General features: G+C 47.1%; 1 protein-coding gene across 7 annotated transcripts in view; it reads left to right on the top strand.

Annotated features, from left to right (window-relative positions):
- Positions 1 to 17,676, top strand: part of TBC1D32 (TBC1 domain family member 32) — an 851,129-nt gene that overhangs the window by 26,382 nt on the left and 807,071 nt on the right. For 6 of the 7 annotated variants that reach the window (XR_010176059.1, XM_063917238.1, XM_063917237.1 and 3 more), the window contains exon 2: positions 11,362 to 11,583. Coding sequence is in view for 6 of the 7 variants with exons in the window: in XM_063917238.1 (XP_063773308.1) it covers positions 11,426 to 11,583 (158 nt within the window). In the remaining variant the exon portion in view is untranslated. The remainder of the gene's footprint in view (positions 1 to 11,361; positions 11,584 to 17,676) is intronic. The other variant, XM_063917235.1, reaches the window with a different exon arrangement.

Here is a 17,676-nt window from a genome sequence, read left to right as displayed (position 1 = left end):
ACAGGGGGGGCACCATGATAGTGGAAGTCGGTGGGGGGGGGGGGGGGGGTTCTTTTGCTCATGCTCCTGAATGTGGTCTCATAACAAGGGTTGTGGCCTCACAGGGAATGGCATGCCGACGAGCCACAACCTCAAAATGACAAGTCTGGTAGGGGACAAGGTGAATGTGCGGGGACAGGTTTGGTAAGGTACAGAGTGAGTGTGCAGGGACAGGCCTGGTAGGGGACAGGGTAAGTGTGCAGGGACAGATCTGGTAGGGATAGGAGTGAGTGTGCAGGGACAGGTCTGGTAGGGGACAGGGTGAGTGTGCAGGGACAGGTCTGGTAGGGATAGGAGTGAGTGTGCAGGGACAGGTCTGGTAGGGGACAGGGTGAGTGTACAGGGACAGGTCTGGTAGGGGACAGGGTAAGTGTGCAGGGACAGATCTGGTAGGGGACAGGGTAAGTGTGCAGGGACAGATCTGGTAGGGGACAGGGTAAGTGTGCAGGGACAGATCTGGTAGGGGACAGGGTAAGTGTGCAGGGACAGATCTGGTAGGGTACAGGGTGAGTGTGCAGGGACAGGTCTGGTAGGGGTCGGAGTGAGTGTGCAGGGACAGGTCTGGTAGGGGACAGGGTGAGTGTGTGGGAACCAGTCTGGTATGGGTCAGGTTGCGTGTCTGTAGGGCAGATGTTTGGGTGACAGGGTGAAAGAGTATGTAACTAGTTCTGGGCAGAGCACCGCTACCCGCCCTTCAATGCCTACCTCTCAGCACTCCACTTCAATGCACTCTCCAGGCTTCATTACATCACAGCTCCCCCATTCCTTCAATATTCAAATTACAATATCCTCCATTACACACCTCACAGCACAGAAGACCCCCCCTACCCTCAAATGGGTGTAGTATGGTATGCCGGTGGCTGGGCTCCCGGCAGCCAGCATACCAGCGCCGGAATCCCGACTACCGGCATGCCGACAGCTGGGTGAGCACGGTGGCACGCCACGCTATCTATTCTCCCTCCAAGGGGGTCGTGGACCCCCAAGAGGGAGAATAGGTGTCGGTATGCCGAGTGATGGGATTCTGGCGCCGGTATACTGTTGGCTGGGATACTGACAGCCGGCAAACTGAAGACCACCCCCCCCAAATAGATAATCTTCCCAAGCACAGAAGACCCCCCCTCCCCATATTACCAAAGGTCCAGTGCTGCTTTGTGGATGCCTCCTCACCCCTCTGCACTGCTAGTTGACACTGTATGGTGCAATCAGGGTAAGGAAGCATGTGTGCATGCAAATAATGCAGGATGTGGGATACAATAAGGGTAGATGCTAGAATAGAACCAACCATACAATGAGTGAGAGAGCACCAGAGAGGAGTTTGGAGACCCTGAGCTGCCCAGCACCCGGCCTGCGTGACAGGGAATGCTGGATACGAGAGCTTCACCCTGTCACTGTGCAGGCAGCGGCGGAACACGGCGGCGGCGGCAGCAGTAGTCCCCCCCGCACCTCCGCCGGAGACGAGAGCTTCACTGTGCCGAAGATCCGGCGGCGGCAGCAGCAGTCCCCCCCGCACCTCCGCCGGAGACGAGAGCTTCACTGTGCCGAAGATCCGGCGGCGGCAGCAGCAGTCCCCCCCCGCACCTTCGCCGGAGACGAGAGCTTCACTGTGCCGAGTACGGGCAGCGGCGGGATCCGGCGGCAGCAGCAGTCCGGGCTGAAGGGAGGTAGAGGGAGTGCCTCCAAATCACGCCCACGCTCTCCACCATATCCACCCACCCCCCGCACTGCCGCGCAACTCCGGCCAATATAGTTAATATAAAGGATTCAAAAATCATCCTAAACGACACAGGGGGGGCACGTGCCTGCGTGCCCCCCCCTGAATCCGCCACTGGCGCTGGGTGTGAGCTGGCAGACCTCTCTCTGTGTCTCTCTGGCAGGCTTTAGTCTGGGTCTGTCTCCTATAGCCCCAGTGTGGTTGTGGCTGTCGGTACGTGTGTGTCGACATGTCTGAGGCTGAATGCTCTTCCCAGGAGGAGGCTGTAGTGGGGAAAGACCATTCCGTGAGAGCGGCAGTGTCGGCACCGCCGACAGATGATTTGGAGAATATGTTAAGTGTTTTAAACGCAAATGTGACTAAGTTAGCTAAGAGATTTGATAAATCTGAGTCAAAGAACCAGACATGGAGGAAATCCATGGAGGATGCATTGTCACAAGCCCAGGCCCCCTCGGGCTCACAGAAACGTGCATTTAGCCAGATAGCAGATACGGATACCGACACGGACTCTGATTCCAGTGTCGACTATAGTGATGCCAGATTACATCCAAAACTGGCTAAGAGTATTCAGTACATGATTGTGGCAATAAAAGATGTTTTACATATCACTGAGGACCCCGCTGTTCCTGATACAAGGGTCTGTATGTATAAAGGAAAGAAACCTGAGGTAACGTTTCCTCCCTCTCATGAGCTGAACGCACTTTTTGAAAAAGCTTGGGAAAATCCTGACAAAAGGATACATGTTCCCAAAAGAATTCCAGTGGCATATCCGTTCCCTTCTGGGGACACGGAAAGGTGGGAGTCAATCCCCACGGTAGACAAAGCTTTGTCGCGTCTATCTAAAAAAGTGGCGCTCCCGTCCCCTGACACGGCAGCCCTAAAGGATCCTGCGGACCGTAAGCACTGAAATCTATTTATGTCACTACGGGGTCACTACTCAGGCCTGCCGCTGCTGCGGCATTGGTGAGTAGCGCTATTGAAAGGTGGGCAGATAACTTAACTTATCATCTGAGGTAGATTCCCTAAACAGAGATAGTGTGCTTTGGACTCTGGGTCACATCAGGGATGCTGCAGCATATTTAAAAGAGCTGTAAGGGATATTAGCCTTTTGGGATCAAGGGCCAGTGCCATGGCGGTCTCGGCTAGGAGAGCGTTGTGGATTCATCAATGGAATGCTGACGCTGACTCTAAGAAGGCGATGGAGTCGCTACCATTTAACGGTAGGGTCTTGTTAGGCGACGGCCTCACTGACCTGGCGTCTACGGCTACCGCGGGTAAGTCGTCATTTTTACCTTATGTTCCAGCACGACAGAAGAAAACGCTGCACTATCAGATGCAGTCCTTTCGGCCCAATAAATTTAAAAAAGGACGAGGGTCCTCTTTCCTTGCTGCGAGAGGAAGAGGAAGGGGAAAGAGGTCACAGGCTGTGGCAAGTTCCCAAGAGCAGAAGTCCTCTCCGGCTTCTACCAAATCCACCGCATGACGCTGGGGCTCCTCTGCGGGAGTCCGCACCAGTGGGGGCACGTCTCAAGCTCTTCAGTCAGGTCTGGGAGCACTCGGACCTGGATCCTTGGGTAGTAGACATAGTAACCCAAGGGTACAAGTTAGCGTTTCAAGACGTGCCCCCTCACCGATTTTTCAAATCGGCCTTGCCAGCTTCTCTTCCGGAAAGGGAGATAGTAAGCGCTGCGATACTAAAGTTGTGTCAAAATCAAGTGATTGTCACGGTACCCCCGTCTCAACGGGGGGAAGGTTTTTATTCAAGCTTGTTCGTGGTCCCGAAGCCGGATGGCCCAGTCAGACCGATTCTAAACCTAAAATCCCTCAATTTCTTCCTCAAAAGATTCAAGTTCAAGATGGAATCTCTACGAGCAGTGATCTCCAGTCTGGAGGAGGGGGATTTTATGGTGTCGGTCGACATAAAAGATGCCTACTGACATGTCCTCCACATCAGGCTTACCTGAGATTCGCTGTGCAGTATTGTCATTACCAGTTTACATAAACCGCCAAGGCGGAACAAAAGGCAGAGCGGCGATGGACGAGGCCACGAAGAATCTACGCTGGGCGGAAAGACATACAAGCGCTCTGTCAGCGGTCTTCATTCCAGGAGTGGACAACTGGGAAGCAGACTTCCTCAGCAGACACGATCTCCATCCAGGCGAGTGGGGTCTTCATCAAGAGGTCTTTGCAGAAGTAACAAGTCGTTGCGGAGTTCCTCAAGTGGACATGATGGCGTCTCGCCTCAACAAGAAACTTTGGCGATATTGTTCCAGGTCAAGGGACCCTCAAGCGATAGCGGTGGATGCCCTAGTGACACCGTGGGTGTTTCAGTCGGTCTATGTGTTCCCTCCACTTCCACTCATTCCGAAGGTGATAAAGATTATAAGAAGAACAAGGGTTCAGGCGATCCTCATTGTTCCGGATTGGCCAAAAGAAAAGGGCCTGGTATCCAGATCTTCAGGAGTTACTCATAGAAGATCCCTGGCCTCTTCCTCTTCGGGAGGACTTGTTACAACAGGGGCCATGCGTGTATTGGGACTTACCGCGGCTGTGTTTGACGGCGTGGCGGTTGAACGCAAAATCCTAACCCAAAAGGGTATTCCCAGTGAAGTCATGGCTACACTTCTTCGGGCTAGAAAAGAAGTGACGGCAAAGCATTACCACCGTATTTGGAGAAAATATGTGTCTTGGTGTGAATCCAAGAAGGCTCCTACGGAAGAATTTCACCTGGGGCGTTTACTCCATTTTCTGCAAGCAGGTGTGGATGTGGGCCTAAAGTTAGGCTCTATTAAAGTACAGGTTTCAGCCTTGTCGATCTTTTTTCAAAAAGAATTGGCCTCCCTTCCAGAAGTTCAGACCTTCGTAAAAGGCGTGCAGCAAATCCAACCTCCCTTTGTGCCCCCAGTCGCACCGTGGGACCTTAATGTGGTGTTGCAATTCTTGCAATCACATTGGTTTGAACCTTTGCGCAAGGTTGAGTTAAAATTCCTTACTTGGAAGGTGGTCATGTTGTTGGCCTTGGCGTCTGCAAGCCGAGTATTTGAGTTGGTGGCTTTGTCTCACAAAAGCCCCTATTTGATTTTCCATGCTGATAGAGCGGAGTTGAGAACTCGTCAGCAATTTCTGCCGAAAGTGGTTTCGTCATTTCATGTTAACCAGCCAATTGTGGTGCCAGTGGCTACCGACGCCTTGGCGGAGTCCAAATCTCTCGATGTGGTCAGAGCTTTGAAAATCTATGTCGCCAGGACGGCGCAGATTAGGAAAACAGAGGCTCTGTTTGTTTGTCCTGTGGGCTCCCAACAAGATTGGGGCTCCTGCTTCTAAGCAGACTATTGCGCGCTGGATTTGTAATACGATTCAGCAGGCTCATTCTACGGCAGGATTGCCGTTACCAAAATCGGTAAAAGCCCATTCTACAAGAAAGGTGAGCTCATCCTGGGCGGCTGTCTGGGGAGTCTCGGCGTTACAACTTTGCTGAGCTGCTACTTGGTCGGGTTCAAACACCTTTGCAAAGTTTTACAAGTTTGATACCCTGGCTGAGGAGGACCTCTTGTTTGGTCAATTGGTGTTGCAGAGTCATCCGCACTCTCCCGCCCGTTCTAGAGCTTTGGTATAATCCCCATGGTTCTATGAAGCATCCCCAGCATCCTCTAGGACGTATGAGAAAATAGGATTTTAATACCTTTTCCCTTAGTCCGTAGAGGATGCTGGGCGCCCGTCCCAGTGCGGGCTGTATCTGCAGTTTTTGGTTTTGGTTACACTCATGTTAAGTACAGTCAGTCTGTGGCTGATGTTGGTCATGCCGTTGCATGCGTTGTTGTTGAATGTCATGTTGTACGGCGTGTTTGAGGTGTGAGCTGGTATGTATCTCGCCTTAGTTAATTTCTCCATGAACTTTTCTCCACGAGCTGCCTTGATGGGTTACTGCAATTTTGCTATACACTATGGTGTTTTGTATTTTAGAGGTTCTCTATTTTCCTTTTACTGAGCTTATCGGTTTAACTCCATGTTATTATTGTTCATACAGTTCTGCTTGTTTATTGTTATCAAATGTTGCTCTGACCCCCCAGGGTCGCCCTATTTGTTCTCTTTTTTTTTTTTTTTTTTCTCTCCTGTAGGTTCAAAGGAGTGTGACGCCGCGCCCTCCACTGAGCCATTATAGCCGGTTTTGAGCGTAAGGGAGTTACTTTCTCCCTTAATACCCCATACGGGAGCTCAAACATGTGGACCCGTACGATGAGTACAATGGGTCTTTGGCTCGGTTTATTGTTGTATTTGTCTCGTTTGTACTGTTCTCAATGTCTTTCTTCTCTTTTTTTTCTTCTACCTTCTGCCTTTCCTCTCACCTTTGTTTCTTCAGGAGACCAACCATGTGTTTTTAGGGACGTTCTAGCTCTGCTCTTATATACACTGTCATGTCGGTTAACGTAGTAATGTGAAGGGTCTCAGCCCCCGAAAGCGGACTAAATAATTTCTTTTTTTAAAACGGGTAGGGGGAGATCTGGTGTTCCTTCAGGAGACGCATTTTAGAGGTACTTTCCATCCCGAATTGCGCTCTAGACGTCACCCGGTAGTTATTTATGCATGCGATCATACCCAGAAGAAACGGGGAGTGCCATATTGATCCCTGCCCACCTACACTTAGAGTCAGAAAAAATTATTAGAGACAAAAGGGGTAGATTTCTCATCATTGTGGGCAAGCTTAATAGTGTGCCTATTACTCTGATTAACGTCTATGCCCCTAATATTAATCAGGCCTCATTCTTTGCCTCTTTAGATTCCAAGATTGCCCAATACAGAAAAGGTGATATTTTAATGGCAGGGGATTTCAATACCATACTTCACCATAACCTCGACCGCTCCCATCCCCTTCCCACTTCCCAGTCCCATACAAGCAGTCGTAATTCTAGAGCATTGTTGTCACTGCTTAAAAACCACCTACTCTTTGATTCTTGGAGGGTTCTTGACCCCTTAGTCAAAGACTATACCTTCTTTTCACCTGTGCATAATCTTTCTACAAGGATCGATATGATTATGATTGGGAGAGATTTAACCTCTATGATCCAAAAATGTCTTATTCACCCAATTACATGGTCTGACCATGCCCCGGTATCCTTGATTCTCTCTGGTTTGTCCCGAACTCTTTATCCTCCATCCTGGTCCCTCAATGACGCTCTTCTCCAGCATGCTGATGTTCTGCCACAAGTCACTCCGGTAATGACTGATTACTTAGCTTGAATCAGACCCCTGGTATGTCAGATATGACCTTGTGGGAGGCTCATAAGGCAGTCCTTCGGGGCCACTTCATACACATTGCAGCTATGCTCACTAAACAGCGCTCCCAAAAGATTTTGGAGTTGACTGACCAACTCCATTGTTTGGAGGAAATTCATAGGTCTTCCCTATGCCCAGCTGACTTAGATCGGCTACTTAAAGTTAGGGGTGAACTCAATATGCTGTTATCTCATAAGACGGAACAGTGCCTTAGGCGTCTCAATCAGATTTATTACGAAAAGGGGGATAAGGCAGACAAACTTCTAGCCAGGAAGCTGAGAGCCCAAATTTCCTCCAAGAATATCCTGTCTATCCGTACCAAACAAGGGGTACTGACACATGAACCTGACCACATTCTTAGTGATTTTGAGGAATACTATAAATCGCTATATAATGCGGATGCGGCTTCCTCACCTTCACCGAGATTCAGCGAGGGGATTGAGTCCCATTTGGATGGGTGCAATTTACCGTCGTTGAGTGGTTCGGTGATGTCTCAGTTGGGTTCAGAGATAACTATTGAAGAAATAGACAATGCCCTTAAGATTCAGAAGCCAGGCAAGGCCCCGGGGCCTGATGGTATGTCAATTATGTATTTCAAGAAATTCAAGGGGATTCTTCTGCCCCACCTTTGCAGGCTCTTTAATGGTTTCCTCAAGGGTGAACCTCTGTCCCCCCGTACACTGGATGCTCGAATCTGATCTACGAGCTTGGCACAAACAGATCATGTCCTGGTTTGGACGTATAGTCTCAGTGAAAATGAACATCTTACCCAGGCTTTTATATCTGATCCAAACAATCCCGGTACGCATCCCCGCAGAGGCTTTGTGTCGAATGCAGAAACTCTACTTAAAATTCATATGGTCTAATAAACCCCCTAGAGTTAAGACCTCCACCCTGATAAGGGATCCGGTGGCTGGAGGCAGAGGTTTGCCGGATATCCGCAAATACTATCATGCCACTCACCTGAGCCAGGCACTTACCTGGTTCTCTCGAAAACCCCACTTACCCTGGATACAAATTGAACTCTTGTCGGCCAAGGTTTCCACTCTGGTTTCCTTACTTACGCCCGTTAAGCCCAATCAGAAGATACAAGCATGCGTTCCCATTCATAAACCAGGGAAAGACCCTAACTCGTGTTCTAGTTATCACCCTATCTCCCTGCTAAATAATGATATTAAACTTTTCGCCAAAATCCTAGCTCTGAGGTTGAACTCAGTTCTCCCGCAATTGATACATGCTGACCAGGTGGGCTTCATCCCAGGCCGACAAGCTAGAGACAATACCCGAAGAACTATTAATCTAGTTTATCTTATTAACAAAGCTAAAATGCCTTCTATCCTTCTCTCGCTTGATGCGGAGAAGGCTTTTGATAAAATCTTGTGGCCCTTTATGTTTGCTACCTTGCGCAGGTTCGGCTTGGGAGGAAGCCTACTCCAGGGCATTCAGGCACTCTACTCCAACCCTTCGTCCAGAGTTCGGGTAAATGGCAAGGACTCTTGTTTATTCCAAATTACCAACGGTACGCGCCAGGGGTATCCCTTGTCACCATTAATTTTTGCCATGACTATCGAACCCCTGGCATGTATGGTAAGGACTGATATTAAAGGTATATTAGTTGAGGATGTGGAGTTTAAATTATCATTATTTGCGGATGATGTCCTGTTAACTCTGTCCTCTCCCCATACATCCATCCCTAACCTATTTAAAACTCTATCATCATATTCTCATTTTTCAGGGTACCGCATCAACTATTCCAAGTCGGAAGCCCTTCCTTTGCATCTCAGTGAGGAAACCAGGTCTCTCCTTGCCGCTAACTTTAATTTCTCTTGGCGCTCCAAGAAAATTAAATATTTAGGTGTGTTTATCACGAGTTCCTATGGGTCTCTGTACTCCGAATATTTCCCAACCCTTTTTAATTGTATTGAATCTGATCTACGAGCTTGGGACAAACAGATCATGTCCTGGTTTGGACGTATAGTCTCAGTGAAAATGAACATCTTACCCAGGCTTTTATATCTGATCCAAACAATCCCGGTACGCATCCCCGCAGAGGCTTTGTGTCGAATGCAGAAACTCTTCTTAAAATTCATATGGTCTAATAAACCCCCTAGAGTTAAGACCTCCACCCTGATAAGGGATCCTGTGGCTGGAGGCAGAGGTTTGCCGGATATCCGCAAATACTATCATGCCACTCACCTAAGCCAGGCACTTACCTGGTTCTCTCGAAAACCCCACTTACCCTGGATACAAATTGAACTCTTGTCGGCCAAGGTTTCCACTCTGGTTTCCTTACTTACGCCCGTTAAGCCCAATCAGAAGATACAAGCATGCGTTCCCACTACAAAACTCACTTGCTCCCTATGGTCTTTCTGCATTCGGCATTATGGTCTCTCTACGTTCCCATCCCCCATCACTTCTATTTGGGATAACCATGATTTCCCTCCTGGCTCCGTCCTATGTTCCCATTCGTGGTTCCACCTGAACCCACGTCCGGAACTGGTTTTTTATTTTATTGAGGGTACTTCCTGGCGCTCCTTAGACACTTTAAGTGACAAATATGGTATCACCCAACCTGTTCTATACGAATTTCTACAACTCCGCTCTTTCTTAAGTACCCTTCTAAAGTCCAAGGTCATTCGCCAACTTGCCCCTTTTGAACGACTGTGTTTACTCTCCTATGCGACAAGGTATTATCTCTATATTGTATAGTCTATTACGTTCACTGAACTCAGCAGACACATTGCCTCATGAAAGTAAATGGGAGCAGGACTTGGGCCCCCCACCTGGGGAGGATTCCTGGGAGATCATTAGGCAAAATGTCGCCCAGTCCTCAATTTCCTCTCTAGTAAAGGAAAACTCCTATAAAGTATATACCAGATGGTATCTGGTCCCAGCGACATTGCATAGGATTTTCCCTGGGTCCTCCCCATTGTGCTGGTGAGAGTGCGGTCAGATTGGAGACATCAAACACATTTGGTGGTCCTGCCCCAAAATCCGCCCTTTTTGGGTCCAAGTGGAGACCCTTATTGGATCTGTTCTTGGCACCCGAGTTACATTGGGTCCTTGGACGGCTTTGCTGGGCCTTCCTTTGCCTAATATTTGCAGCTATGCGGGTAGTCTTGTACTCCAAATTCTTCATGCTGCCAGATGTGTGTTAGCTAAATGCTGGAAAAAGCCCAGTATCCCCCCCCCCCCCCACCATGAGCATGTTGCTGTCCAAGATATGGTATATCTCCACGATGGAGAAAATCACAGATTCCTTGCGTGATAGGTCGGAAAAATATATGAGAACATGGAAACCCTGGTTCAATTATGCTAAAACCACTATTTCCCGGGTGTGATATACTGTGTCGAAGCCTTATCCCTACCATCAGACCTAAACATAGTGAACAAATGCTCGATAAATTTGGCACCTAAACAGGTGCCAAATTTATTGAGCATTTGTTCACTATGTTTAGGTCTGATGGTAGTTATGGCCATCCCCTGTGTAGCAATTTAACCATGGATACCCCCTTAGTGGTCTCCCTTTCCTTCCCCACCCTCCCTCTTCTCCCTTTTTTTCTCTTTTCATCCCTGTTCGTCTCTTTCCTTTTCTCTTCTCTTCTCTTCTCTTCTCGATTATCGTTAAATTACAGAAAATTTGTTGTCAATACTTCTATTGTAATGCTGATGCACCCCTCATTTTTATGTTTCTACATATCCTATGGGATATCATGTGTGCTCTTTTGAATTTACTTGGTGTCATCGTCTCCTGTTTGATCTGTATTGATTTATTCGACATCTCTTCAATAAAAAATATTGCATTAAAAAAAAAAATTAAATAAAAGTTAAATAAATCCTTTTCCTCGAAATGTCCGTCTACCTTGGCACAGTTCCTATAACTGGAGTCTGGAGGAGGGGCATAGGGGGAGGAGCCAGTTCACACCCATTCAAAGTCATTTAGTGTGCCCATGTCTCCTGCGGATCCCGTCTATACCCCATGGTTCTATGAAGCATCCCCAGCATCCTCTACGGACTAAGAGAAAAGGATTTACCGGTAGCTATTAAAATCCTATTATTTTTTTCTGTGACAAGGTACAAGGCCAACTAGAAATAGTGAAAAGATGTGCATTTTATTTTTATGAAACTGCTTCAACTCCATTAATGCTTGTGCCACTTCCTAATGTACGTAATCATGCGACTAGTAGAATTCTTCAGAAAAGTGCATTACTTTATACGACATGTTTTAAGAAGTTGTAGCTGTATAATAAATGTTTCCACCTTGATGAATTATTTATTTGTAAGTCATTTTATTTATTTTAAATTTGAAAATCTCGAGATTTTTATTTATCTTTTAGGATTCTCCATATAGGTCTTCTCTCGCAACTATTGACGCCATCTGTTTCTGAAGACCGCTGGTAAATGATGGCTAGTTTTTCAGCTGAGGATGAAGTCTCGCTCCAGTCAATGGTTCGACAGCTCCTGCAAAGCGTAAAGGAAAGACTGACCACTGCACCATCTGCCGAATGTGCTGAAGAGATTCTGCTGCACCTCGAGGAAACTGATGAACATTTTCACAAGTAATTAAATTGTTCATAAATTATTATATAAAGTATAACAAGTCTTATAAAAACATGAAAAAAAAAGACCTGTAGAGGGCTTCCGACTAAGGGGCTAATTCAGTAAGGATAGCGAATTCTGCTAATCAGCAGAATTTGCTATCCTTTTCCTAGCATGCTGACCGGAGGGCCCCTCCCCATCCCCTTCAACAAGCAGAAATTGCAAGTGATCGCAATTTCTGCTTGGTAGCAGAAATACTGGAAGCCTCCTGCCGACGCAGCTCAGCTGCGCCTACAGGAGAACCGCCGCCTTCTCCTTGATCATGGCAGCTGCGTGTGACATCACACAGCCGTCGCGATCACGCCCGCGACACTCCTCCCGTTCGGCCGACCACGCCCCTCATTCGCACTGCACCGTCCCCGCAATGCTCTGTCTCCGCCCTGGAAATGGAGTGTTGCCCGCGCTCCCCCCGCCCCGTGACCTTATTTGCCTGATTGGCAGCCCCCCCCCTACCCTGCAGAAAGTGCGGGCGCATATGCAGGGTGGGCGATGCGCATGCGCCCACGGGGTGATCGTAACAATTCCGGTTGGATAGCGACCTGCGATGCAACCTGAATTAGCCCCTCAATACTGAGTGTTTTGCTGTATGTGGTAATTGATTGCATGCATATATTTGTATGGAAGTTTTGTCCTTAAATTCTCATTAGCAGCCCGTTTTGTGGAAATTGGTCATAGAATGCTGCTTGAAGAATCATTTAACACAATAGCAGAATAAAACATTAATTATAATTAGTCCTTATACAATTAGCTCAGGCCCTTCACCTCTTCAGTTATGCGTAACAATACTGTCCATGGAAGCAACATAAGAGTATTATATTTTATGTACTATATGCCTACATATTTTACACTGTAGGTAGGTTTGTATCCCCGAACAGGCCCATGTGCAGTGGGCCTCCTCTTCTGAGCATCAACACCCCCCTCACCCCTTTTACTCCACATCCTACTGTACATTGTGCCGGCAATGCAGGTCACTACCTCTCCTCTGTGGTGCCAGAGTCTTATTTTTTTATTACCAGTTATTTATATAGCGCACACATATTCCGCAGCACTTTACAGATAATATTTGGCCATTCTTTACCTGCCCCAATGGAGCTTAGTCTATTCCAGGCTTTTTCAACCAGTGTGCCGTGGCACACTAGTGTGCCGCGACCAGTTGCAAGGTGTGCCGCGGAGCCAGAGCAGCTTCCTGCACCTTCAGAGTGAACTGTTGGCCCAGGCTCGTCTTAGAGGATCAGTCGTGCTCCGGCCATGACGTATGCCTTGAAGACGCGGCGGTGTGATATCATAGGTCACGGCCGCCGCGTCTCACCATCCAGCCCACCCGCCTGCATATACATCTTCCAGTTCCTGCCTGCATACACAGCTATCCTTGCCCACCCACATCCACACCTGCCCGCCCGCTGCTCAGTATTCGCAACACTCCACTATGAACAACCCCCGCTACTGAGGGCCAGGGAGGAGGACAGCTGACCAGTAGGGGCTAATATTTGGTTTTTTTTTTACTCCTGTGGGGAACAATAGGATTTATGTGGGGAGAACAAGGATTTATGGGGGGAACAATGTGAATAATTCATGTGGGGAGCAATGTGATTGTTTTTTTCTGTGTAGGCCAATGTATGTTTGGATTTTATTTTACTCTGAGGGCCAATGTGTGTCTTTTGCTTTTTTCTGTGGGGAACTGATGGTGTGCCTTGGCAATTTTAAAATATTGTTTGGTGTGCCGCGAGTAAAAAAAGGTTGAAAATCACTGGTCTATTCCCTACCACATGTACGTGCACACACATTCACACAAGGGTTCATTCTTGTTTGGAGCCAATTAACCTACCAGTTTATTTTTGGATTGTGGGTAGAAACCGGAGTACCCAGAGGAAATCCACGCAAGTATGGGGAGATTATACAAACTCCTCACAGTTAGGGTCATGGTGGGAATTGAACCCATGACTTCAGTGCTGTGAGGCAGTAATGCTTACCATTACACTATCCGTACTGCCCTGTCTTGCTTTCACTCTGCATTGCCGTTTCTCCAAAGATTTCACTAGGAAGATTGCGCTTTGGAGGAGGAGGAACCTGGCTCCTGGTGCCTGGTAGGTAAAGTCTGGTTGCACAGTGTGCGGTGTGATGTTCCCTTGACCCAGGGGCCTATGTGTACCGCACAAAGGGGGTAATTCAGACCTGATCGCTCGCTAGCATTTTTTGCAGCTCTACGATAATGTCACAACTGCGCATGTGTATGAGCCGCAATGCGCAAGCGCGTCACACAGGTACAAAGTGAATCGCTGCTCAGCGATGGGTATGTGCGCAGAATCCATTTGCACGGGCGATCGCAAAGAGATTGACAGGAAGAAGCCATTTGTGGGTGGTAACTGACCGTTTTCTGGGAGTGGTTGGAAAAACACAGGCATGTCCAAGCGTTTGCAGGGCGGGTTCCTGATGTCATTTCCGGTCCCAGACAGGCTGAAGTGTTTGCTAGTGGGCTACTCAGAGACTGCACGAGATCAGTTCGTACAGCTCTGCTACACATGCGTTCGCATACTTGCAATGCGAAAATACACTTCCTTATGGGCTGTAACTATCTGTTCGCAGCAGTGCAAAAAACCCCTAGCGAGCGATCAGGTCTGAATTAGGCTCAAAATACACCCATTGTAAATATGCCTATGATTGTGGGGATCATGATACAAATGAAATAAAGACATGAAACAGAAGGAAAATATGGCCTGATCTAACACCAATATTAGCGCTACTGCTGGTAAATGTCATGTCATTGTGGTGGTGTGCAATGATTAGCATGAGGAGAGACAGTGGAATGAGAAGACAAGATTGGTGAACCAGACGCTGTAAAAATGTCAAAGACCATCCATTACATTTTTGCAACTAAACTTTCTTTGCCTTTCGGTTCTTGTGCTGCATGTGTGTATCTGTGGTCTTCCTCCAGCTCACTGGATTAAAGCCAGGATACTTGTAATTTGCAGATGTTATGGCAGCAACTGCTGCTATCAAGTAGACCACAGAAATAAACAAATGTTGAATAGAGATGGCAACAGCAACAACAGTTACGTTATCTGGATCCAGCACGATTATTACATATTTGTAACGGTTTTATTTTTGTGAGAATTATTAAGTGAAAAATTGGGCACTGAGCTGGTTTACACTGCAGCGGTTTCACACTGACCTACTCCTGAGTTTTACATTTTTCTCCCTGACGATAGGCTAGGAGATGACCTGCTGAATGGACTTTATTCTACCAGTTCAATATGTCACTACTAGTTATACTAGAAGGAATAAAACTAATTTGCCTTGCCTGTTTCTATTATGTCTCAAAGACCGGAAAACAGTGTCCCAGTACAATCTGAGTGGCCATACATTTTCAAGACTATTTTAAACGTTATGCATAGAGTTATCATCTTATCAAAGGAACCAAGATGTACTGGTAGGTTCAACAGGACACGGGTAAGATGATATCTGGATATGAAATCAGAAGGCATTGTCCAAATATATTGACTCCATCCTTATGGGGGTGAAGATAACATCAGCTAAGCTTGGCACTGGCAGAGAACAGTGTCACTTAGTCTAATTTACTACCAGTATTCTCCTGCAAGGAAGGATAGATTATGTGGCAACCATGTTGTGTATCTCTGATCTGGCGCTTAGTGTGGTGGGTGGTGCACTTCTGGAATAATAACGGGCACCATGCGGAGACCACACAAGGTCCGCAGTATGCACTGGTATCAATACAGACTTTGCAAACAAAATAATAGTCAAAAACAGCCATGGGTCAAAACCAACCATAAAACACAGTACAGAATCAGGATTCAAATACATGTAACAGGCAACAAACTCGCTGGGTTAGTAGTCTGGAATCTAGCAGGATAAAGGAGAGCACAAACAAGAGCGCAGAACAGCTCACTGAGAACAGCAACTGATACTCTGACAAGTAGCGTCTGGTTTATATAGGAGTTTAAGGGGGGTATACAGTTAGAGACTCGCGCCGACTTATCGGGGCTAGTAGGATAGCCTATGGCAGGACAATTAGCTGCTGTAATTAACTTTCCTGGTAAAGTATGATTGCCATCACCTGTGGTGAAACACCTTTCTTATCAATTAACTAGCTCACCACAGGTGATGACAATCATACATTACATGGAAAGTCCAGGAACAGAGCATTTTCTCCCTCATGGAGAGGGTCAGGTAGGCAAGTATGAATTAACTGCGGTTAATTGGATACCCCCTATGACTGTGGTTTGTCAGCAAGATGGAGCACCAGGTAATGAATCAGCTGAAAGGCTTTGTAGAGTGTACAGAGACGTACATGTATCGTCAGAATACTTATAGCCTTAAACAAGAGCTGTTCAGCATTATTAATCGGTATATTTGCTATGTACTGCACACAAGACAGTGATTCCTGCATTTGAATGCAGGATATCTAGTGAGGGAAACAATAAAATGCAGAGCTGTGTTTCTAGAGCTTGCAAGTGACTTTCTACCATGAATCCTCACAAACAGAAGCTAAAAAGCTTCAATATTCAGCTAACTTTATTAACTTTAGAAATAGTAGACATCTGAATTGCAAATTCTGTATTATTTTTTCACAATAGAACATTTAGGCTGGAGGCACTTTGACTTAGATAAAAAAAACTCCCAGGTACCAGGCACTATGAGAGTTTCCTGCATCTTCTACAGGCTTTCAATAACACGTTTGAGTAAAGTGAGTCATCGCCATCTCCTTCTTTGTCTATATATAGATAGATGGAAACTAAGAGCTGGAGAGTATTTAATATTATGTTAATATTCATTTCATCTATTCGCAGCATCAATGGCCACAACACTTTCTGTTCTGTAGCAGTCATATTTTTAATTTGTATTACTGTCCAAAGTGGAGTATTGCATCATATCCATAATTAATCCGAACTATAGACTGGCTAATAATTTTCAACTGCAACCTTCAAACATTGTAACAAACACATTTAAGATTTATTTAAAAAAAAAAACATAACCCTTATCATGCAGAGTACACAGAAACATTAATACATTTTCTGCTGCGAGATACACTGGGCTCCACAAGTCTGGACAATGGGGTGTAGAGTAGGATCTTGATCCGAGACACCAACAGACTCAAAGCTTTGACTGTTCCCAGAATGCACAGCGCCGCCTCCTATATCACCCCGCCTCCCAGCACAGGAGCTCAGTTTGTCAGTTGGTGCTGCAGTAAGCAGGCACTTTACAGAGGGGCTGCTCCAAGCAGCCCTGAGAAACTTTTTATGAGGTAAAAAGTGAAGACTTCAAGGGCAGCAGCGGTGGTAAATGTTTTGTGACATTCACTGCTGCAGCTCCAGCTCTCCCCAGCGGCACTGTACACTCCCGAGCCCTGGTTGCCGGGTACCTACAGCGGAGGCTCCAGTTTTCTTCATGTTAGACACACACGGCTGGGGCTCTCCAGGATCGCGTGGCCGCGCTTCGGGAGGTGGTAAGTGGGTCCCGCTCGCGGGAGGCGGTCTTTATCGCAATACGGCGCGGTCAGTGGGAGGCGGGCCGCGCTCGCTGGCGGTGGACACTGTGGCAGTACAGGCGATCCCACTAGATCACCAGAGCATGGGCGCAGGTCGGGTTTTCTCTCTAAACCACTTCTTATATCGCCCACAGTACCCGGTGGTTTTGCCAGCAAGGAGGATATGGCTTAGAACTGAAGCCCCTCCCCCAGCCCCAGGGCGCCATTTCCCGCAAATGTTCCCGCCCTGGAGCTGCATATCTGTCTTTTCCTCACTCCCAGTCAGTGTCTGCGGCGCTGTTATCCCTCAGCTCACTGTTCCTGGGACTGCTTGGGCAAATCCTCCTATGTAAAGCCGCCTGGTTGTCAGCGCTGTGCCTCTACATGACACTTAAGCATTCTACCTGCCTTTTTAGACAGTGATAGTTGAGAAAGATTGTGTTTAGTCAGGGTTTTATAGTACAATTACCCTGTGATATACATCCAGTTCTTACTGTGTACTGTTATATCTACTGTTATATAGCTGTGTAAGCTAGTCCAGTGCAGTATTATTGTCTGTAATAACCTCTGC

Source organism: Pseudophryne corroboree, chromosome 4 (assembly GCF_028390025.1).
Source record: "Pseudophryne corroboree isolate aPseCor3 chromosome 4, aPseCor3.hap2, whole genome shotgun sequence".
NCBI classification, from domain to species: Eukaryota; Metazoa; Chordata; class Amphibia; order Anura; family Myobatrachidae; genus Pseudophryne; species Pseudophryne corroboree.
The sequence above is the reverse complement of the archived record's forward strand: the minus strand, read 5'-3'. Positions and strand labels throughout refer to the sequence as shown.